The sequence below is a fragment of the Pezoporus flaviventris genome, unplaced genomic scaffold, assembly GCF_033815535.1.
Source record: "Pezoporus flaviventris isolate CSIRO_AGI_PZ_B2104156 unplaced genomic scaffold, CSIRO_AGI_Pfla_v1 ptg000001l, whole genome shotgun sequence".
NCBI classification, from domain to species: Eukaryota; Metazoa; Chordata; class Aves; order Psittaciformes; family Psittacidae; genus Pezoporus; species Pezoporus flaviventris.
The window spans coordinates 13,168,849-13,192,500 of record NW_026892549.1 but is presented as its reverse complement, the minus strand read 5'-3'; the positions used below and the strand labels follow the sequence as shown (position 1 = coordinate 13,192,500).

The 23,652-nt window shown below is 40.2% G+C and overlaps 2 protein-coding genes across 5 annotated transcripts in view; one reads left to right on the top strand and one right to left on the bottom strand.

The window, feature by feature from the left end:
- Nucleotides 1-23,652, top strand: part of GTDC1 (glycosyltransferase like domain containing 1) — a 321,331-nt gene that overhangs the window by 225,174 nt on the left and 72,505 nt on the right. The gene's annotated exons all lie outside the window — the stretch shown is intronic.
- The window catches only part of ARHGAP15 (Rho GTPase activating protein 15), a 392,541-nt gene continuing 389,169 nt past the window's right edge, over nucleotides 20,281-23,652 (bottom strand). Inside the window, exon 14 of the mRNA XM_061445154.1 lies at nucleotides 20,281-20,437. Coding sequence (XP_061301138.1) covers nucleotides 20,395-20,437 — 43 coding nt within the window. The 3' untranslated portion in view covers nucleotides 20,281-20,394. The remainder of the gene's footprint in view (nucleotides 20,438-23,652) is intronic.

Genomic DNA, 23,652 nt, shown 5'->3' with positions numbered 1-23,652 from the left:
AATTTTCCCTTGGAGTAAGCCGTAGTCTGTTGATTTATATTCATTATATTAAACCACTTGTCAACTTCCAGTAAGAATGTTCACAAAAGCAGTCAATTATCAATAAATGACTTAATCTAAGGGTTTTTTGGTGTGTATATGAAATATAAAAAGATAAGTTAGTGATGAGGGATGGGCCCAAACCGTAACATGTGGTTCAACATCGAAGAGATGTGGGCTTTCGGCCCACTGATGGAAGAGGAGGCCTCATTTCATATGGCTGCAGTTCCACTCTCCCTAAATTTAGTGCTCAAGGACTTGATTTGTGTTCATTGTTATTAATATAGCAGACTGATTTTTTTTTTTCATGTGTAAGGCGGAAGCCTTCTTATATACCAGAACCATCGCAATGAAGAATTATAGTTTTAGGGATTGGGTTGTGGGTGAAGATTGGTTTTCTCTGCTTCCCCCCTGCCCCCCATGCTATCTCCAATCAAATGTAATCACTGCAGCATCTGTTATTGATTTTGTAATTGCTTAGTGAATGGTTTGTGCCCCAAGATTGCTACACTTGTGAGGATGTCATTTGGGTTTTATATATATATATATATATATATATATATATACTAATGGATGATATATCTTTTTATCAGGAAAGCCCCCTAATATCTCAGTTTAAGATGAAAGACTTGTCCCAGAAGGCCTAGTTGGTAACACTTTCCAGCGGGAGTCTTTCACCAGTGCTTCCTTTGTATAGCTTATTTCAAAAGCTTTTGTTGCCCACTGTAAAGTGGTGAGGCCAAAGATATGGACATTGTCCATGTAAATGTGGTTACGGCATCTGAACTGGGGCATGTGGCTTGCTTTGATGCTTCAAAGAGTAGCTGATACTGTCTTGTCAGTTCTGAAAACAGAGCAGTTGTTTCTAGGTGCTAGCTGAATATCACTTCATGTATGGCTCAAGACAGGCTGAAAAGGCTCCAGTATATATAGGGTTGAACAGCAAAGTGAGTAAAGAGGACATTGTATACATGATATATGCACAGAATTGCTCCATGTGAAGGGAACAGTTTCTTCTTGGATAGGGTGGAATTTAAGTTATCTTGTGTGACTTCTACCACAACATCATTTACACCAACCAGAAAATCCAGCTTGAGGTGTCAGGCTTGAAGTGCAGTTGGGGGTCAGACTTCTGATACATCTGAAGTCTTGGAGTGGGGTTTGAGTAAGGCTGGCATTGGCATATCGGCAATCCTGAAGAGAGGTACTGCCTAGCTTGGGTGGTCTCTCTGTTCACCAGCATGATGACTACTCTGCATCATCATAGTCTTGTGAGATGACTGATCTGATAGCTCATGACTTCAAGGAAAAGTTGGTCCTGTTGCCCTTCCTGCTTTGGCTGTATGTTCCCATGCTCTCTCCTGCATGAGGTCTGATACTTGTCCAAACCCTTGGTGGTCTGGTTCAGCATGCTCATTTATGAGAAAAGCAATGCAGCAAGGAGGGTTAGAAACATGCAGCTATGATTAGGAACTTACAGAGTCAGACCTCTAGCAGAATCAGTCTGTCTTAGGAAGCCTCACATTATTGATATCCGTGTGGTCTGAGCTTCGTCTTTTACAGGATTTTGTAGGAAGACTTAAGGCACCCTTCTGGAGGTATGAATTAACACAGAGATCTGATTTGAAGAGAAGCTGTACTGGTTTGCCTACTCTGAACATGTGAAAGATCCTATTTTTCCTTTTCTTAGCAGCTTTCTTTTGGCTCAGCCAGAGGAAGTAGGAATGAGTTCACCTGGCTTTAGATGTCTAGATTAGAGCTAGTCAATTTGGGCTTCCTTTAAACCAACAGGGAGAAATAGATCCTTTAAAATGCATTTCATCTGGCATGGTTTTATATCTGCTTTAGCATGAGGTTAATCCCACATTAATGACATCTCTCTTTCTAGCCTGAATGTGTGAAGAGCCTCAGATGTCTGTAAGATAGACATCTGCATTTAGTCAAATAAATCCCACCCTTAGAGCTGCTGTACTAACATGATGAACCAAGATGAATGGCTTCAATTAATAACAACAATAATAATATAGACTCTGCAGCATAAATATAGAAAATAATTTCAGATATTTTTTTTTTTTTTCAGATGTCTGCCAGATATTTCCTTAGTATTGGTCAGAGATTTTTTGATTCAGTGTGGCTCATGGTAAATGGTTGCCGATGGTCAGGAGCAATGGTGGTATCTCCTTTAGGCACGCTGAGCAAATACGCTTTCCCTGCAGGTAAAGGCTGATAGAAGAATTTTCCAAGGTGAAGGTTTGATTTTGTTCTTTCAAATGAGATCGAAAGCAGTACTTCTGTTGTTGGTATCCTTTGTAAAAACACAATGGCTGCAACTTTCTGGAACTACTCATGACCCCCAAACTTACTCTTTATTAGCATTTCTCATTCAGCTCAAGCTGAAGAAAACAAATGAAACTAATTACTCTTGAAGTTGGATATTGCCTTCTTGAGCTTTATGAGCCTATTTTTCTGAAATTAGAAATTGGCTGACTATGTGGAATGTTTCTAGCAAAATTGCTCCTACACCCACAATTTTTACAGTCACATAAGTGCTTTGTAAGCTACCTTTGGGTAGGCACCAGTGACATCCAGTGGCCAGCGACCTGATCACAGGTCTTCTCCCATAGCCTGCCTCACCTGGGACATCTCTCCCTTGGCTAATGTTGTCTGATTTAATACACTTGTTCTGCTCAGGTTTGGGCTGTTTAATTACCTTTTCTACCCACCCCCCTGCCCTGAGACTCTAAAATCTTCAGGTAGATCTTCTCTGAAAGTCCAGCAGGGACTATAGAAATCTAATGATAAAAATTAAACCTAGATTATTCTCTTCAATGTAAATATTTTAATATGGCTGTCCGCAGACATGGCTGTCTAAACAGGGATTGAAGAACAAGGTGTAGGTATTGGTGTTGGAAAAGTTTGGCCTTTGGATTCTCTACAGACCACGTAGTACAAAAAGCCTATGGGAAATGGACCATAACAGTAGAGACCCTGATGTATTGTTTTAATATTAACTTATTTACTTTCAAGGCAGAGTCTGGTGACAGGTGAGTCAGTTCGTTACAGGCTAAGACTGAAGACTGGCTTTTATACTCCCAGGAGTAAACATTTTCAGGGTTAGATTCATAGTTATCCAACTCTAATTGCAGAAAAAAGCTGCTGAACTGGTGGTGCACATTTAGACAACTTGTACCTCTTCTGTGCTTATATAGTCCATGAGCCTTTCTAACACAGGGACACATGGTCCACCTTAATTTTAAATAGGTACTTCTTTTGGTTATGTCAGCTACTTAAATTTATTTGCAGTCAATTCATATTGATCATAACTCGACCTTACAATGACCTTGAGCAAAGGTACTCTGTGACTGTTATAGATATTGTGATCAATACTGGAGAGCAATTGACTACACCTACTTACTGATAAATGAAGTTTAAAAAAAAAGTACACTATTTTCAGAAACAAAGATAACTGCTCATTTAGTCGACTGTTTGCAAAGGTTTAATATTGATACATGAAGTTATAATGACATCCTTGGGCATTCTCGAATGGTAGAAAACAATAGGGTGCAGAGTCACTGTGGCACATTAAGGAGAAAGAATCATTAGTTCCCAACTTCAAATAAGAAATTTCATGATATTTATGACAACAGCACTGAGAACAAATACATTTACTTAGCAGTACTCATCAGAGAAGGCATGTATCAAACTGTGCCTCATTTCTTTATGTGTGAGCCAGGTCTAGTGAAATAAAACACTATATTACTGTGCACGGAACAAAGCCTTTAGTACCACTTATTTTACTTTAGCACCACTCTCCTTTGCTCATTTGTGCCTGAATTAAATTGCGCATCCCCAGGTATAACCAACTGTAATCATGAGGAAGAGATCACTTTGGTCTCAGCACATCTGCTACATATTGATACGCCTCCCCATGATGCCTGAAGTTGAAAGGGAAGATGTGAGGGACGTTTTCCCCTGCTATTCTTCTTGCTTTGCTCAGAGTCCTGCTGAGCATGGGGAGCTGAGTACCGGCAGCTGAGGTGCAAATAAATGAAAGTCCATTGGCAAAATGGAAGGGGGCTGCACGGGAGGATGGCTTCATCCCCAAATCCAATGGTTTCTGTACAGGGGAGGCTGCTCCCAGTGCCTGGGAATGAGGAGTGATGCTTGGAGGATGCTCCAGAGACATGGGAACAGCATTGCTCACAGAGGCACAAGTAGAGCTCATTCCCTACCAGTGTCCCTGAGCTTGCTTTGCATCAACGCTGCTTGCAAAACAACCTGGGTCTGACATTTTACATGTACATGCCAGGGTTGTTTTTCTCTTTTTCTTTTTTTTCTTTTTTTTCTTTTTTTTTCAAGTGTAATTTTTACATCTGTGACATTCTTTAGAAAGAAATTAATTAAATAGCAGGACAGCTAAAGTTATGCAAATCAGAAACAGGAGGGAAAACATTTTGCAGGCTCAGACCTCCCATAGATCTCCCTGCACTCTTCAGTGTTTTCCCCAGGCACTTGAATTTCTCTCACCATCCCCAAACTTAGTCTCCTGATCATATTTCTTCAGTCCCACTCAGTAATCGTGTTTTTTCTTTTTTTTTCCTTTTTTCTTTTTTCCTTTTTTTCTTTTTTCTCTTTCTTTTTATTTTTTCTTTTTTTTTCTTTTTTTTTTTTATTTCTCCACACTTCCTTGTTTTTTGTAGAGATGGTGTCCTTTTCCAGGCTTTACATCTTACACTTCTGTGTACACTTGTTAATAAACCTGTGTTTTCAGTGTGTTGGTACATCAATAAAGTACAGAGTGGTTCAGTTAGCATTCTGGGAAATCCTTTGCTGTATTGAAGAACTGTAAATCTCCATTATTGCTTCCCATAGCACAAACAAAGAATAACTTCTTACCTTTGCAACATTATCTTTGTTAATTTTTAAGGGTGAATGTATACCTATTCCCAAGCAAAGAGTTTATGCATAGCCCAGATAACAGCCATTAATTAGTTTGGGGGTTGTTTGTTTTTTTTTTGAGTTGGGGGGGGGGGTAGGGTGAGGTGGTATAGCTTCAGTTGGTACCTGGAAATTCAGCAACAGTGAAGGGAAGCCAGGGTGAAATGGTCGGATGAAAATGATCATTAGGACTTTAAGATTTTTTCCAAAGTGAATCCAAACTGGAGACTTTAGCAGTTAGTCCATGACTGATTGAAGAGGTATGTCACCTGTTACTACATGGCACATCCCATTGCATTGCAATTGCCTGCCTGGAGACATTACGGTGTATTACATCTTTTTGTTATCAAACTGTGTCATGTTGCATCACATTCAGAGGCAGCCAGATGGAGACGTGGCTGACATGTTGCCTGTAACAGATGCAATGAGACGAAGCATCCAAAGCACATACCTGCTTTTAGTTAAGGTTGTATTTGCTCAGAGTGTATTTTGACATATCTACAGAGGGTTCAAAGTCACAGGTAATCCCTTCTGTGTTTGCTAGCTCTCACTCAAGACAAAAATCTTTAGTTGGACTAGGAAGAAATGAGAGCTTTAAATTACTTTTGCTTATTGCGGTGTCATCAAATGGATACAAAAACCTGCTTAGTCTAGTTAGTGCAATAAATGCATGAGATCTGGGATCATCTGGGTCTCTGAGAGGTTGTGGTGTTTTGGTTTTTTGTTTGTTTGGTAGTTTTTTTTTTTGGGGGGGGGTTGTGTATTTTTTTTAAACCATAATCCCAAAAGCTTGAATAAATAAAGCTTCTAGTTACTTTGTAAAAAGTTGTGTAAAAAGGAATAAATTTTGATAAAAGTCTTAAGACTGGTCTTCTGATCTACTAGAAAAAATGAGATGTATAAAGGTGGTGATATTAGAAAGGTAATAATATTTCCCCCTATTAATTAATCTTGAATTAAAGCAATTTTTTATATGAATGCATGTGGCATTCATGGCATACCAAATTAATTCTTTATGATCAGAACCACTACAGTCAATACTAAATGAATTCATAATGATACGATACTTAAAATGAAGTGTTACCACAAAAAAAAAAAAAAAAAAGCCATCATCAAAACTGCAGCCTCCTAATAAAGCATTGTCCAGCAAGATGGTGCTAGCTATGACAGTCAGTGGTAATCCTTTATTTATTCTTTTGTTTGATCTCTTACTCTCCCAGTTCTTCTTGTTGGAATATTCTGTACATGATACAATGAATTTCATGGGTTTTCTAATATTAGTGGACAGTATTGCCCCATATTATCATTGGGCTCATTTCTCACATGCTTAGGTTTTCATCCTTTGGGGATCAGCAGTCAGTTATCCAGGAGAGCCTTATATCAGATTTGGTTAATAAAAAACGAAACCCTTATACCAGTCTTGGGACTTTGTTGTGTTAGAGACATTTCAAATGTCATTAGAAAAACAAAAGCAATAATGGGTTGTGTATAAAGAGAGGTGGGTGTTATGTATTAAGGAATGGGTTATACACTGGTAAAGCATTCAGCTTTTTAGTTTGTATGGTTATTTTCTTTAGTCACTTTGCTAGGGGTCTGGATGAGGCTCTCACCAGAGTTGAGAATAGGAAGACTGTCCAGGCTGGCTTCCCTCACTAAACCTAGGCGATATGAAAAGGTGAAAGGAGAGAGGTAAAACCCAAGAGGAATGAATAATATAGAGGTATGAAGGGTAGGACCATGGCGTGAAGGGTAATCTGACAAGTGCATGGTGTGGGTCAGGGGTAACTCCAGGAGTGGGGTACAGCACAAAGGTGTGGCTGATGGCTGGGGATGAGGACGAAGCCACACTAGGGTGATGTTATCAAAGAGAATGGCAGAAAGTAGGAAGGGAAGAAGAACAAAACAAGGAGAGGCAAATGAGCAAGAGCTAAGGAGGGTAATAGTAGAGGTTGTTGAGTGATGGGAAGATTAATACTTTATAGGACATACAAATTCCATCTTGTTTGGTTGGTTGGTTGGTTAGTTTTTATCCTTCCTGTGAACTTATCTGGGAAAGCCTCTCCAGAAGGTACATTACCTACCTGGAATGTTGGGCTATGGCTCCTGGACTGTCATGCAACCTTTGAAGTAAAAGGAATTACCTGTGCCATAGTGGTATAGCTGACAGCTTAATCTGCCTTAATTATACTCTTTAGTACATGGTCTTTCTGGTGATTTGAGGGTGGGATGTTCAGCAGGAAATAAAAGTCAACTGCTTTCCCTTCTAGTTGGAATAGGAGACAATTATCTGGATGACATTAGGAGAGTTTCTAAATATCTTTCCTGCCAATATTTGATTAGGGACTTTAATTTCATTAGACAAACTGATTTTTTCATTAGCCAAACTGATTTTTTCATGCATTGCTCTCTCTTTTTAATGTGTAAATTACATGGGATTTGAGCCTCATTGCAACATTGACATGGGTGCTGCCTTTAAACGAACAGTGGGGCCAGTGTCATGCTTGTGGACAGGTCTGCTGAGAAATGCTTTGTGTTTTGCTACAGGAAGTGATTTCTGTAAATATGCAGTTGTACTGCGCTGGTTGTTGTGCCTGTTCACATGGTCCAGCATCGTCTTGAATGCTCTTTCTTGGGAGAGAAAACTCCAGTAACTGACCTGGGTCTCCTGGTTATGACATCCACCAAAGTAGGACTGTATAATGTGAAGCACAGTTTAGGTAAAATTGCGGGATGGAGTAATAGAGAGGATGCGGTTTAATAAATATGTGATTACTTTGAACCTGAACAGATTAGCTGCAATGATTACAGGGCAGCCTTTGCTTTTCCAAATCAAAATTGCCATAATTCATTATCTTTTTGTAGCATTTATTTTGGATAGTTTATATCTTATGCTGTGTGCAACAGTTTTGCATTAATATTGTCACTCATCCTAATGAGAAGGAAGGAAACCATTTCATATTACTTTTACTGAATAAATGAAGAATCTAAATAATAAGGAAAGGTATTTAATCTATTGTTTGTTGTTTTGGTTTTTTTTTTTCCCCTGGGCTCATTCATGGTGAAATGTAACTGAAAAAGAGAAGGAAGGTGAAGTTTCCAAGTACTTCTGTAATTATGAATGAGTTATTTCAGCTACAGCCTTGTGCATATGTATGCAATCATAGTGCATAATGTTCCTAGCTGCCTGGTGCTACTCTGTATGCCCAATAAAGGTTTGGAGGATGTAACTGCTAGTGTTAAGCATAAGTAAAATAAAAATCAAAATACTTTGGTCCCAAAGTCACGTCAGTTGAGGCTGAGATGACGTTAAAACTCATATATGAAGCTGAATTGGTTCTGTTCTACTGTCTTTGCAGAAAATACAGATGCTTGAAGGAAGTGAGCCCAGTTGTTATTGCCAGATAAAACTCTCTGCTTGGAGTGGAAAAAAGTAGAATTAAAAAAGTGTTTGTTGTTGTCACATAGCTTTTTAAAAAGGAAAACATAAGCCTCTATTTTTGATGTGGCTGTGGGAACACCCATAATTTTTTTAGGCTTGTGTTTCGGTAAGCAAACATGTTGACAGAATTTCTATAATTGTTTTGGAAACATTTTTATTAAAAAGAGCTTATTTTGTACAATATTTAGTAGGTCTGTTCTGAACTGAATCGACTTTGATATTTTAAATTTTTTATTTTTAAAAAAATCAAACCAGTTCTATACGGGTAAGACTGAACTGCATCTTGGCAAAGATCGGGGTGATGCTGTCTACTGGAAGAGCCAAGGAAAAGCAAAGTCTATTGCTTATTGAAGTGATCAACAGTTTAGCATTAATAGGGTTGCAGTATTGCATGGTTTAGCCAGATTGTGACGTTCTGTTTGTCAGAATTGTTAAAAGTTGAATTCTGGATTCAGTTCTTTGATGCACAGGAAAAAAAAAAAAATAGTTCATGCATGGAAATACTTCAGTTTAAAGTCTCCAAATGTTTGTAAAATCAATTTTGCACTATAAGAAATGAACAAAATTTCTTTATCAAAAGCTGCTTTTCTGCAAACTTTTGCAAAGTTGCTACATCAGACAAATGAAGTATTTTCCCCCTTATTACATAGGAAGTATGGGTTTATTTATCCTGAATATAACATCATTTATATAATAATTTTTCTTGGAGTGCTTGGTACTGTACAGACCACAAAAATTTTTGCTCCAGTGACCTTGTAACATAAAACTGAAGGAGCAATCACACTGTGTTATGTGCCAGTGCAGTGAAAATTAGTTTTGCCCTGTCTAGGCAAAAGGATCTCCCCTGTCATCCAAATTACAGGACTGGGGCCCATATGCATGCGCTCTGCCTGTTTGTTTCTGCCATACAAATGGTAATATTGTAAAATATTTTTAAGAGTTGATGTCCTTTTTCCCTCAGCATTTGCGTTTTTTTTTGGGTTTATTTATATATTTATTTATGTATTTATTTTATATTTCTCTCCCAAGTAAAATATATCCTTTCAACAGAGTTGAAATGAGTTATGTTAATCTTCCAACACAAATATGAAACACTTTCAGTTGTTTTGCAAGCTTAAAAATTAGTTGTCGAGCTTAAAAAGCAGAGATCAGTTTACAGGCAGGAGAAAGTGTTTGTTGGGGTGAGGTACATAGGAAGAAACATGTGTTTGGCCAAGTATTAAGGATGAGCTTGAAACTTGTGGTGTTTCTTCTTCATCTTGTTCTTTAAATCCAGGCTTATTTCTGATTTATGCATTTCAAAGCTCATGCAGCCAAAGGAGGGAGATTTTTTAGCAGTAGGGGGTGAGCATATTAAAATTCATTATGATTCTCTTTACTGAAACGAGTAAACAAGAATCAATTTTCTTTATTAAAGAACTTGACCGAGTTGCAGGTTCATCTAGGACAGGGTGAACTCTCTATAAAGAGTTAACCCAAGAAATGAGGGATACGCAAAATTAGTGTGACTACTTTCAGCTGGAGCCTGGGAAGTGTGCATTGGTCAAAACAATGGATTTCGTAGGTTTTGCTTTTAACAAATCAACAGAAGGACCTCAAAAGATGCATTGTTGTGTATTTTCTAAACAAATAGTTGAGCATTTTTTTTTTTTTAAATAGAATAACGATGAAGTGGAGCAGGGAGCAAAGACTAGATTGACCAGGATGGCCGTGAGGGCATCTTGAGTGACTTATATTACCCCCTCCAAATGCCATGTTCCTGCTTGCTTGCTGGCTGAGAGATGGATTTTGTGCATGACGGAAGTGTGGACAGGTCCCTACTTTCTGTCTGGGGAGGGCATTGGATTTCCTTAAGCCCAGGAGATTATGAGCCCTATGAGCCCTCTCCTTGTGTTTGAAGCATATGATATCAATATCAATGTTTTTGGTAAACTGAGGGCTCTCAAACACATGTATCACACTAGGCTCCATGGAGTCTATGCTCGCTGGAGATGTATGGGCAGAGATGGAGGGCTGCCAAGAACGCCTTCTGCTCAGGAGGGCGAGTGCTGTGCTGTGTAATGGCTTAGATTGGTTTCAGGGCCTTCCTGTAGCTAGTATACGTTACATTTCCACAGAATATAAAAGTTGTCTTGCATTGCAGGCTAGCTTGGGCTTCTTTTAACCTCAGATCATCTGGGTTTCATAGGTATTGGTCATACCGTAAGCTTAAATATTCTTTTTCTCACATGTTCCCTTTCAAACAGGGTCAAGGCAGATTTTTATTTTTAAACATTTGGAGTTTGTTTTCATAAAGTTTCTCCAATCAAGACAGTATCCAAGCCATTTCGGTCTGTAGTCATACATCCAGAATTACTACATTAGCTCTTAATAAAGAACTCATGCAAAAACCAGATTCCCTTCACACTAACTACAGAAACATGTTACAGGAATGTGACCATATAGTTGTGTGGAAAATGATATTACTTGCAGAAGATTTGTTGTCACATAACAGCCTGCTCATCTGCTGATTACTATCTTACTTTTATTGTGCGTTTTCCTTTGTGTAGTGAATGTGATACTTTCAAAATTGTTTTAGATCCCTGCAGTAAAACAAAATAATAATAGTAATAATAATTAAAAAAAATCCTGAAATGCCTTTGCTAGGATCAACGTAAATGCAAACTAAAAGCAAATTTATACATATGCTGTATATTAAGCTTAACCAGGGTAACGCCCCTTTCCTTTGGTTTTTGGAAAAGAGTCCCACATTGTCACATATAAAGGGACATTTCAGCACTGATTTTCATTTTCATGAGATTAAAAGTGAAACATATAACCACAAAGCTGGTTTATGTCATCCCCTGTTGGAGCCAGCAGTAATGCCATAAATTAGATATTTGATAGGTTTGTGAGAGAAACAGATGCAGGAGGGATGCCATTCCCACAATTTTAAACTCCTTCTTATCTTTAAGCTAGAAAGAACATTCCAGATGAAGAAAATCTATCTTATTGGCTTTAGAATATAGAGGAAGAAAGTTGCCAACAAAGAAAAAAAAAAAAAAGAAAAAAAAATGTTAATTTAAACCCAATGTCAGTCTTGAGGGATTATAAACCATAATTGAGGAAGAGTGTGTGTGTGGATATACACTCATATATGTGTGCATATGTAGAAAACAGGCTGAGATGGAGCTTTTCCGATTTGATCTGCTTAATGTAGCCTACAGTCTTGCTTTGACTTCTTTAACACTTTTGGGGTGCAGAGATGAGGCATAGTAAAAATTAAGGGAATAATCTCCCCCAAACATACACCCAATAAACTCAGCTAAAGCATCCAAAAAGTATTTTTCGGCTTTTGTTTTGGAAGCAGTTTGTATGTCCCTGTTCTTTTTATTTCATTCTGCCAGCTGTCTGCTAAACAAATCTAGCCAGGTGGGGCTTACAACCCATGACTAAAAAACCTACTAGTGCAGCTGTCCAGCTTGCCTGGAGGAAGAATTCTAACAAATGGCAGGAATGAAAAGATTGGTTCTGTTTTCAAGAAAGTGGCTCTAGTACCTTCCTTGCTTCATTTTTTTTTGTTGTTGTTGTTCTGCTTGCTTCAGTTAACTCATGGCCTCCTAAGGTTTTACAGAGTAACGGAAAATCCACTTCCATGGTTTATCATTTAACACACTTTTTGGTATTGCTTGGGCTTCTTTTCTTTCCCCCTCCCCCCCACCCCATAATGATTTTATTCTGTGTTAGACACATAGGGCAGCTGCTTCGGGTGTTACTAAGTGTAAAATAACCTGACACTTTCCCTACAAATCACTGGTAAGCCATATAGTAGCTTAGCTGGGTTTTTAAATATTCAGGAGTTGAATATATAACTAGTGAAGGGTTATAGTTGGTATTGTTTATCCACAAGCTGGGGACAGAACAGGCTTCTTTGCACTGCTTCATCAATCGACCTCAACTGTGATTTTCTAGTCAGCAAATGAGTGCTTCATTTTCTGTGTCTGCGTTGAGCTAAACAAGAGCTGGGCTAAAAATTAGCAAACTGCCATCTGATCTATAGTTCCAGCAGTAGAAGATTAGCATGTGAGCCACTGAACCACAGAGGAACCTTCCCTCACTTCTTCCAGAAAATAGAATGTGTGAACGGTGTTTGTCACCAGCTTCCACTTACGAAATTCAGTCAAAAATCTCCCTCTACTTTTTGTTAGATAATAGCCTCACTAAAAAATTGGCTTTTGGCCCAATCCTGCCTCTTTTGAAGCTGGTGACATCTTGTTCTGTTGACAACTTTGGTGTAGGTCCGTGTTGATTGAGACTGATCCTTACTGAATTACTCAGTAAAGGAGTTGAGGCTTTTTTCTTCAGGTATTGCTCTATGTTTCATGGGTTCCAGGTTCAGAGGTACACATGGCATTAACATCTCTCAGGGTCAGAGTGATGCCTTGCAGTAAAGCTGCAATACAGGCTTTGGGTTCGGTCCAGAGATAGTAAAGTATTTATGCCTATGTAGGTGTCTGAATAGTGCCACTGAAGTCAGTGGAGCTACTGTTTTGATCAATTATTGCCTGTATAATGGTAGTAAATCTCAAATGAGGTTAGGACTTCTTTTTGGTGGACAGTCTATAGACAAGTCGCTGTACTTTAAGTAAAGCATGTCTTTAATTACTGAACTCCAAACATGCTAAATTCTTGTAGATCTGATTTCAGTGACTTATCTGTTTCCTTACCAGCATATCAACAGATCTGTACAAAAGACCTGATAAGCAAGATATGGAAGTACTTGCATGCAGAGGGTCCTACTGAAGTTCTCAGGACATGTAGGTGCCAGGTCTAAATGTACTCACCTTATTGCATGTTTAGAGCTTTGCTTTGGGAAGCAGCAAGACGCATTCAGAACTTGTCATTTATCCCTTTCTGTTGTAATTATCTTCACAACAAAAAGTGGATGCAAGAGGGATGCAATGATGCTCACTCCTCTTTGTAGCAAATACACTTCTCTGCACTTACCTAACCAGCATGGTCAGATAATGTCCCCTTTCTAGTCAATTTAGGAGATTGAGACCTCATCCTGTGTCCACAAAGGCAGTGGGGGAGCAATGCTGACTGCCTCGGCTGCGCGAGTCAAAATGGCACCCAACATGGGCAGGCGAAGCCAGATTGCTGTTGCTGGCGCCGTTATTTCCTTTTGTTGTATAACAAGACATGAGTGATATTGGTTGGGGTGCTCACAAGCCAAGAAAAAAGAAGGCCAATTTTTCATGAAGAAATTGAAGTGCTGATGCAGAACTAACCCTCACGGTTTGTTGTTATTTAATGAAGAAGCAGTGAGTGGGGGATTTTGGCAAAACTCAGTGTGTAAGCATAACAATTGTAATGACATTATTTAGCACACAATGGAGTAACAAAGGCACTTAAATGCTATGATTAAGAACGGTGCTAAGATGCTTGAATAGCAACTAAAAAAAAAGTCGCTATGTTATTTTCAAACCTCATATAGAAATATATTCATTTTACTCTTCTTAATTCAGTTATTCCTGCTGCAGAATTCTAGAATAGCTCCAGAAAAAAAAAAAAATGGAATTAGCTTCTTTTGATGGTATTCTGAATTAGAGACTCTGGACATTATCAATGTCAGCTTTTTACCTATTTTCCTTTATTGTTAAGCAACAGCAAATGTACGTATTACATTAAAAAGGCTTACGTACGTTCCCCCTCCCACTTATTTTTCTGAGGACAGTGTCAGATTCTGAAGGCCTTTACAATGTACAGGAGATGTATCTATCTCTGAAATAGCAGGATAATATTAGGAAAACTGAGGCTAGAGAGTAATTTGCCAGGAATTATTTTACATGGTGTTACAACAGCTTCTTAATGTAAAGGGTTTTCTGGACTTGCAATGTTTTAACAAGAAGTTCTGATTTAAAAAAAGACAAATAAAACAGCTGGGGATTTTATAGTACTGTATGGTAGCGCTTCTTTAATTTCCCATAAATTTTAAAGTATAATTCTAAATGCTCTGCAAAGCGTACAATTACTGTTACACTGGATAAGCCCAAACCAACTTAGCTTTGGGACAGGTGTACTGCCTTTATCCTAAACCCATCATTAGGTTGTTTCCTAACTGCCATGGGAGCAGCACTTTGCTTCTGCAGACAAACCATGATTAGGGAATGGGGGACTCAAGAAAGCTCCAAAATGCTGTGTGGGATTTTACCAGTCTAGTCAGTAAGCCATGGTGCCAAGGGTATAATGCAATATTATAACCATCTGTTGTCAAAGGCCATTATCCCAGTGGCACCTGGACACCACTTACTCTCCTCATCATGGCAGCAGCATTGTCACCATGGTATCTGTATGACTAGCAGGAGATGGAGCACAAGGGGGAGGTGGCAAAAGTGCAAGTAACACAAAAAGGCTCTTGAATTGTGAAGACCTTCTCCACTTCTATGCTGTCTGCTGCTTGGTACAAAAAGGGTTGCCATTATAGGCTTCATATAATTGAGGCTAGTATAGCTGTTCCAAAGCTCTAAGCAACCTGGACTGCCTGAGACTGGCAACAGTGGGCCAACTCTCACAGTTTTAATGTGATATTTGCCTTATTTGGTAATTGAAAGTTTCTTGCGGTCACCACTAGAAATTTTATTTAGATTTTGATTTAACTGCAGTGCTCATAATGATTTTTTTTTTTTCCCAGTAGGATTGAAGTTGGTAAAGCTACAGTTTTTCTTCAACCCCTACATGAAGGAATACGAGGATGATCCTTGTGGAGATATACTCCATCTGCTCCTTTTCTATTATTTTTAATGTGGTGGGAGTGATAGACCTTTCAGGAAAGAAAGCTATTCCTATTGCTAAGGAATAGGACCGAAATCAGGTAAAGGAATATGAAACATAAGATTGAAATCTAGTTTGACAAGGAAGTTTGAAGATAAAAATGTGGTGGAACTGGAAAAAAATAATATCCTATGGACTGTGAGGAACAGGAGAGGAAAAAGTTATCCAAGACACTGAGTAAGTGTGGGAGAACATGAATTGAATATGTGTGATAGGAAACTAGTGACAGGATGGACCCACGCCTGTAGGACAAAGGGGGCCTGCTACGGAAGGGCAGTAGGAATGGAAGCTCACAGCATCCCATGGGACAGAAGAAAGTAAATAGAGACTTGTAATGCTAGTCAATAGGGATGAATTTTGGGCTGAAAAATAAAATGCACAGATCTGATTTATTAAAAGTTAGCAACTAATGATTTCTCCAGTCATATATGAATTCATTTTCTAGAGAAGGGAAAAGGTTTAAAGGGTAAAATAGTTTCAAATACTGAATAGATCAATAAATACGGATACTTGAAATACTGGTAATATCTTAACATCTGAGCAGTTCTCAGTCGGAAGAGTTTTTGACTTTAAGCTGGTAAATAACTTGGATTCCAGCCACTCTGACCATTTCCTGTGGGGATAATCTGCAGGTCAATAAAGAAGTAAAATTAGGGACTACTCAATTCCTTATTACATAGAATTAAAGACTGGGTGGTGGGGAGAGGGATGCCTTTTTTTTTTTTTTCCCTACCTACCTGCTTTCTCTCTGTTGCCACCAATATCAACTTTGTTGTAGCCTACATGAGCTTCTACATGCTTTCTCTGTTTGCTTTGTTTGTGACTGGGAGCAATACTGATAAGAGAAGCCCTGAAACGAGGAATGAACTGACAAGCCTTATAATACCACCTGCTGTATTACATGAACATGAAGACTGAGATGCCTGGGTTTGATGTTACGTTTTTTAATATTCATATTAAAAAACAAGAAGCCAACCAAAACAAACCCAAAATAATTTACTGTGCACTGGCAGAAGACAGGAGGAGGTGTTGTGGACCAAAATGACCATTGGAGCAATAGTGACAGCAATGGAGTAATCCAGTTTGCTGAACAGGTCACTGTCAGCTCTGAATTTGTGTATGTTTAGGAGAGACCAGTGAGGCCAAAAGAGCTCGGGTTCACCAAACCCATCCAAAAGCAGAGTGACCTTTCCTGGTGGGTCAAGAGTTGTTGGGTGGGCTACTGGGGCTGATTGAAGCAGAGAAGACCATGCCGATAGCTGATATATTGAGCCATCCAAAGGCAACCGAGATGGGTAAGTTAAAACTTACAGAACCATCATGGGAACAATGTATATAAACTTCAGAGGAGAAAGAGAGGGGAGAAGTCTGCAGAAAGGACTTGGAGATGACAGAGTAGAAGGAAGAGGAAATGATGAAAAAGCCAGAGAGAATAAAGAATAAAGGAGAATCTCGGAAAAGGGTTAGATGTGCGGAAAAATACAGGAGAGAAGTCATAAGAAATTCAGTTGAAAAAGTTGTAGGAAAATGGCAATATCTGATAGAAAAAAATCTTGTGATTAAAACATTAGGCTTAGATTTGTTTAAACCTATTAAATGAGATATTAAATGGTTGTCACATAGCATACATTGAAGTGGTTGCATTTGTCATGTCTGCTCAGAAAATCTCACCAAAACAGATTCCTTCTTTATTTCCTTATAATCCAGTGCTACCGAATTCCCTGGAAAAGAGGTATTGTTATCTGTGATTAGGGAAGAGGCCATGCCTGTAGTCTTACAACACTTATCTGCTTTGACACACCATGATGATGAAGTTGTCCCTTTGACTCTTCTTATCAGTTGGGGCTACTTTTGAAGGCCACTTTAAAACTTCAGCTATGGAGCATCAAGCCATTGCCCAGGGCAAGATGATACGGAAAAAGGAGTACGCAAAATCTGAGATGATGTATTCAAGTCTTCACTTTCTTAAAGGTATCACTTCAAGGTGATGATTATGGGTTTTAAAAGGGAGATATTTCTGAAAAGTAGTTATTTTAGAGATATTCTGTCATGTCAGCTAACCTGAGTAAAGAGCAGTCTGCTGTCTCCGGGACAGCTTGAAAGGCTCTCTCATGAGTAGTCAGAATTTGTGTTCCTTGTCAAACACCAGAGCTTACACCTCCAAGGCATGTAGGAATATATATTTAATCATCTTCCTTTTCATTTAATCTTTGGTTCTTTTTTGGTATTTATAATCCCGAAACACTTGCTTGAGAAGGTCTGGCAGATCTGTAACAAAATTGAGAAATTCAGCCTAATTCTCATTCTAACAAACACCTGTTGAAGGAAAATCAATTGAGCTATATGCCAGTGTTCTCGGTTTGTTTCTCATGTTCAGTTTCAGGTAATCCAAGTAGATCTTTTCTTACACCTGCTTCCAGACCTCATCTTCCTGCATTGTAAGATTTCCCACATTTCTAATTCTAGAATCATCTCCTCCCCCCCATCCCCTAAAAAAATGAAAACTAGAAACTGTTGAGTAGAATTGGAGCAAGAAGGAAAAAACCCCACAAACAAGTGCCTTCATTCTCCTGCTGAAATACTTTCTATTTCCTAAAGTCTCTCTAGATATCCTCTGGTGTACAGGCTTTCAGGGTTTCTTTTCCATTCACTGTATTGTCTTTGTTTCTTCACGTTATTAATTTTACCAGCATGTGTAACATACATTTCCTGCTTTATGATGGCAGTAAATATAAATGCAGAAATTATACACTCAGATGAATTAAGAGAAATAAACTCTAGCAGGTCCTGAACAAGCCAGTAATCATTCCTACATATTGACTGCTACAGCTCCGTGTACCCACAGTACATTTCCATATCACACAGGTGGAAGTGTGAAGCTGAGGCTCATTTAACAGTATGAATTTTCCCAATGTATCACAATTACAGGAACACCTGTGCTTCATAACTTTCTGCTGATCCACTGTGAAAATTCACAGTGTGTTTAGTAACTGAACCGTCAATATGCTTTGTCTCCTACAGCGTGTGGATTTGGGTTGGCTGTTTTAGTTCCTCCTTTTTAAAGACAAAAAACCCAAACCAACCCTCAAAAACAAACACCACCCCTTCACCTCTCCAGAAAAAAACAACCCAACAAAACCCCACAAAAACTAACCAAAACAACCCAAAACCCAAACATGAAAATGTAGCTGATGCTTATGTTGTGGACTGTGCTTACTCTTTCCACCGTCTTTAGTATGGAAGATCTTTAAGCTGTCCTCACCAAAGCCTGGCAGACCCCAGTCTGGGAAATGCAATACCCTTCTGTTTTAACTTCCTTTCACTCCCTGAGTAAGGCACCAAGACCATTTTGTGCTCATGGCTCATTGTTTTCTTGAATGTGTGTCAAAATCATGTCATGTAAGTCAGGCACCTTTAATAGATGCTCCACATGGCTCTGCTAGACTGTCCTGCAGAGCAGCTGCAACCCTGTGCCAAGGGATCAACTTGGCCTGTTCTTGGCATGGTTTGTGCCCACTCAGCCTGCTTAGCTTGGCTTAGCTAATTTCTACCGGCCTACCTAAATTTCCTTGATTGATGGGGAAAAACCTGTCATTGTATAATAGCATTTAAGGTACTGCTTGAAAAGAAGGGGGTTTGGTGAAAGGTTTTACATGGATCTCTACCCATTATAATCCCATATATTGTCCAATTTTCTATTTTATTCTGTTATATAAAAAAATATTTACTCTGTGTGTAGCACTGGTGCTCAGACAAGAGTCTGAGCCTTGGGAGGTATTTTTCCACTATGACTATGTCTCCTGTCTCACCTATATAGCCAGGTTTCCCATCCATTGGAAACAAACTCTCTGGAGAAGGAAGAAGATAAATTCACACCTGGTTCTTGTCCCATGGTGGAGTTAGGATGTGTCTAGACTGATGTCTTGGACATTCTTTCAAGCCACATAATTTAAAGATAATTGAGATTAATCTCATCAGCTTTCAGTTTTAACTGAGCTTTTGTGTCTTCTCTGATGTGCCACTCTTGAAAACAAGTCTTAGGTTTATGCATCACTTGAAAGTTTGTGATATTGGTAAAAAAAAAACACCTTAAGAGTTGTCACTTTTATATTGCCATGCTTTTGTGAATTGTTATTAGTCTTTGTGTTATATCTCCACTTTTCTTGGTGTTTCATCTAGATAGGAGCCCATCTCTTTATTTAGCCCATTTGCAAATTCTCCTGATGCACAGGTTCTGATGAGCCAAGCTCTCTGCTTTTCCTGCCCTCCATGAGGTTTCTATCATCACCAGGACTGTGGATTTCTGAGTTATTTCCCTGGATATTTTCTGGAATAGTCCCTGTATAGTTCTGTCCTTATGAACTTGGGGAGGTAGGTACCGCTATTCTTCCTTCTCTGTGAGGCAGAATAATACATATACTCTGCCACAGGTGTGTAGGAAGGCCTACAAATTAATGTGCTTTATGGTCCTTGGATTAAATACTATATAAGTGAAAAATAGTTGAAAGTCATTTTAGTGTCCCAGGGGGTGTGACATTCTTTTATAGTCCCAGAAAGAGATTTGTTTTCTGTAAATCTCATGTTTCCAGAATTAAGAGTGTCAGATGTGCATTCTAGGGGCCTTCTGACTCAGATTAACCCTGGAGCACAAATATTTGATTGTGTAGTTGCAGTACCAGAACAAAAATATACTTATGCTGTCCTACCACTGAAGATAGGAGGCTTTTATATAGAATACTAAATGAGGGGTTTTTAATGTGTCTATAACATAAATGTAGAGAGACTTTGTACTACAAGGATAGATGCTGCAGAGTCAGAAAAAAGAATTGTAATTCAGGGTAAATTTACTGATCTGAAGATCAGGGAGATTTGTGGGGAAAAAGTAAATTTTTGGGAAAGAAAAGGACCTTTCTGATTACAGGGATACAAGACAGTAACTGAAAACTGTAGTCAGGAGGTGTAACAAACATATAAAAGGCATTATAGCATAACAAAAGGTATTTTATGTCATAACTTTCCATTACTATGTTGCTAGTGGAAGATGTGGAATTTGAAAAATGAGGAGGTATCCTGTATCTGAGCCATGATAAGGTTTGCTGGGGCTAAAAGCCATGAAGCCATGAGGAAGTATTTGTCCTTCTTCTTGTCTGTGCTTAGATCAGTGGCTATAGAGAAGCCAAGCCAGCTGTTGAAAGCAGATTGCAAAACCTGAAAGAAATAATTTCTGATGAGATGTTCAAGAGCAAATATACTAAAAAAAAAAAAAAGTCTTGTATGTATACTTGCTGTGTTCTTGCCATTTGGAGTTGTAATATGCCCCATCCCTGGAAGTGTTCAAGGCCAGGTTGGATGGAGCTTTGAGCAAACTGGTTGTCGTGGTTTAAACCCAGTCAGGTAACTTGTTCACTCACTCCCAGTGAGTGGTGCCAAGCTGACAACAATCAAGGTCCGTGTTCGTCTCCCCCCCCTCCCTGCACCGGGACTCTCCCCTTCCCCGCTCCCGGAGGAACGGGGAGGAGGATCGAGAGAGTGCAACTCCTACGGGTTGAGACAAGAACAGTCCAGCAACAAATCACCACCGCTACTATCAGCTAAAACAATGATAAGGGGAAATAACAAGGGAAGAGAATACGATACCACCGGCCAAGAAAACGAGTTCCACCCGGAAGCCCCTGTCCTTCCGGGCAACTCCCAGTTACCCCCCACCCCGGGCATGACGTGCTGTGGTATGGAATACCTCCCCGGCTAGCCCGGGTCAGGCGCCCCGTCTCTGCTTCCTCACAGCTTCCCCTCCTCCCTGGCAGAGCATGAGCCTCACAAAGTCCTTGGTCAGGGTAAACATCACTTAGCAACAACCGAAAACATCGGCTTCACCAACGCTGTTCTCAAAACTAGAAGTCAAAACACAGCACTGCACCAGTTAACACAAAGGAAAAAACATGACTGCTACTGCTGAACCCAGGACATTATCCACCCCTTATTCCATACCATTCACGTCGTGCTCAGATCCCACATTTTCAATACACCATCGCTCTCCCACATATATACATCCATATACATACAGACCAAGAGGAAAAAAAAAATCATTTTCTTAGTGCATGGACCAATCCCTATAATGCTGCCGAGTCCATTCGGTCCATGATGTTCCAAGTTCATTCTCTGTTGGGATGATAGCTGGAGGGAAGTCAGGGCCAGTCGCTGGTGACCTGGAGACATCTAGTTGATGGGCTATAAAAGCATTACACAGCAGGCAACAGCATACAATTGAGTTCACTAGCTGTTTTCCCCTAATATCAAATCCCCTTGAGGTATACATCGGACTTCCCCATCTTCCCGCATTACCCACCAAGTATATCCAGGTCCCTGAGCAAAAGCAATCCCACGAGTGGGTTTGCCTTTACCTGAAGCAGGAATAACCCAGACTGTCTTCCCCAGCAAATTCTTCATATGCACCACGGGAACTCTGTCCCCCTCTACAATATGTAAAAGTTCTGACTGGGCTGGGCCAGCCCTGTTGGCAGATCCTCTGGTGTTGACCAACCAGGTGGCCTTTGGTAAATGTGTATCCCAATGCTTGAAAGTTCCCCCACCCATCGCTCTCAGTGTAGTTTTTAACAGCCCATTGTACCGTTCGATTTTCCCAGAGGCTGGTGCATGGTAGGGGATGTGATATACCCACTCAATGCCATGCTCTTTGGCCCAAATATCTATAAGGTTATTCCGGAAATGAGTCCCATTGTCTGACTCAATTCTCTCTGGGGTGCCGTGTCGCCACAAAATCTGTTTCTCAAGGCCCAGGATGGTGTTCCGGGCAGTGGCATGGGGCACAGCGTATGTTTCCAGCCACCCGGTGGTTGCTTCCACCATGGTAAGCACATGGCGCTTGCCTTGGCGGGTTGGTGGCAGTGTGATATAGTCAATCTGCCAGGCCTCCCCATATTTATACTTCAACCATCGTCCTCCATACCAAAGAGGCTTTAACCGCTTGGCTTGTTTAATTGCAGCACATGTTTCACACTCATGAATAACCTGGGCAATAGTGTCCATTGTTAAGTCCACCCCTCGGTCACGGGCCCATCTATATGTTGCATCTCTGCCCTGATGGCCTGAAGTGTCATGGGCCCACCGGGCCAAAAATAATTCACCTTTATGTTGCCAATCTAAGTCCATCTGAGCCACTTCAATCTTAGCCGCTTTATCCACTTGTTGGTTGTTCTGGTGTTCCTCAGTGGCCCGACTCTTGGGTACATGGGCATCTACATGACGTACCTTCACCACCAGATTCTGCACCCGGGCAGCAATATCTTTCCACAGTGCAGCAGCCCAGATGGGTTTACCTCTGCGTTGCCAGTTGCTCTGCTTCCATTGCTTCAACCACCCCCACAGGGCATTTGCCACCATCCATGAGTCAGTATAGAGATAAAGTACTGGCCACTTTTCTCGTTCAGCAATGTCCAGGGCCAGCTGGATGGCTTTCACCTCGGCAAATTGACTCGATTCACCCTCTCCTTCAGCAGTTTCTGCAACTTGTCGTCCAGGACTCCATACAGCTGCCTTCCATCTCCGATGCTTTCCCACAATACGGCAAGAGCCATCAGTAAACAAGGCATACTGCTTTTCACTTTCTGACAGTTTATTATATGGTGGGGCCTCTTCAGCACGCACCACCTCCTCCTCTGGTGACATTCCGAAATCTTTGCCCTCTGGCCAGTCCATGATGACTTCTAGAATGCCTGGACGACTGGGATTTCCTATTCGAGTTCGTTGTGTAATTAGTGCAGCCCATTTACTCCATGTAGCATCAGTTGCATGATGTGTAGAGGAGACCCTGCCTTTGAACATCCAGCCCAGCACGGGCAGCCGGGGTGCCAGGAGGAGGAGCTGTGCTTCAGTGCCAATCACTTCCGAAGCAGCTCGAACCCCTTCATAGGCTGCCAGTATCTCTTTCTCAGTTGGGGTATAGCTGGCCTCAGATCCTTTGTATCCCCGACTCCAAAAGCCGAGGGGTCGACCTCGAGTCTCCCCTGGAGCTTTCTGCCAGAGGCTCCAGGTAGGACCGTTCTCCCCAGCTGCAGTGTACAGCACATTTTTTACATCTGGTCCGGTTCGGACTGGTCCAAGGGCTACTGCATGAACTATCTCGCGTTTAATTTGCTCAAAGGCTTGTTGCTGCTCAGGGCCCCATTTAAAATCATTCTTCTTCCGGGTCACATGATAGAGAGGGCTTACAATCGAACTGTAATTTGGGATGTGCATTCTCCAGAACCCCACTGCACCCAAGAAAGCTTGCGTTTCTTTCTTATTAGTTGGTGGAGACATTGCTGTTATCTTGTTGATCACATCTGTGGGGATCTGTCTACGTCCATCTTGCCATTTTATTCCCAAAAATTGAATCTCCTGTGCAGGTCCCTTGACCTTATTCC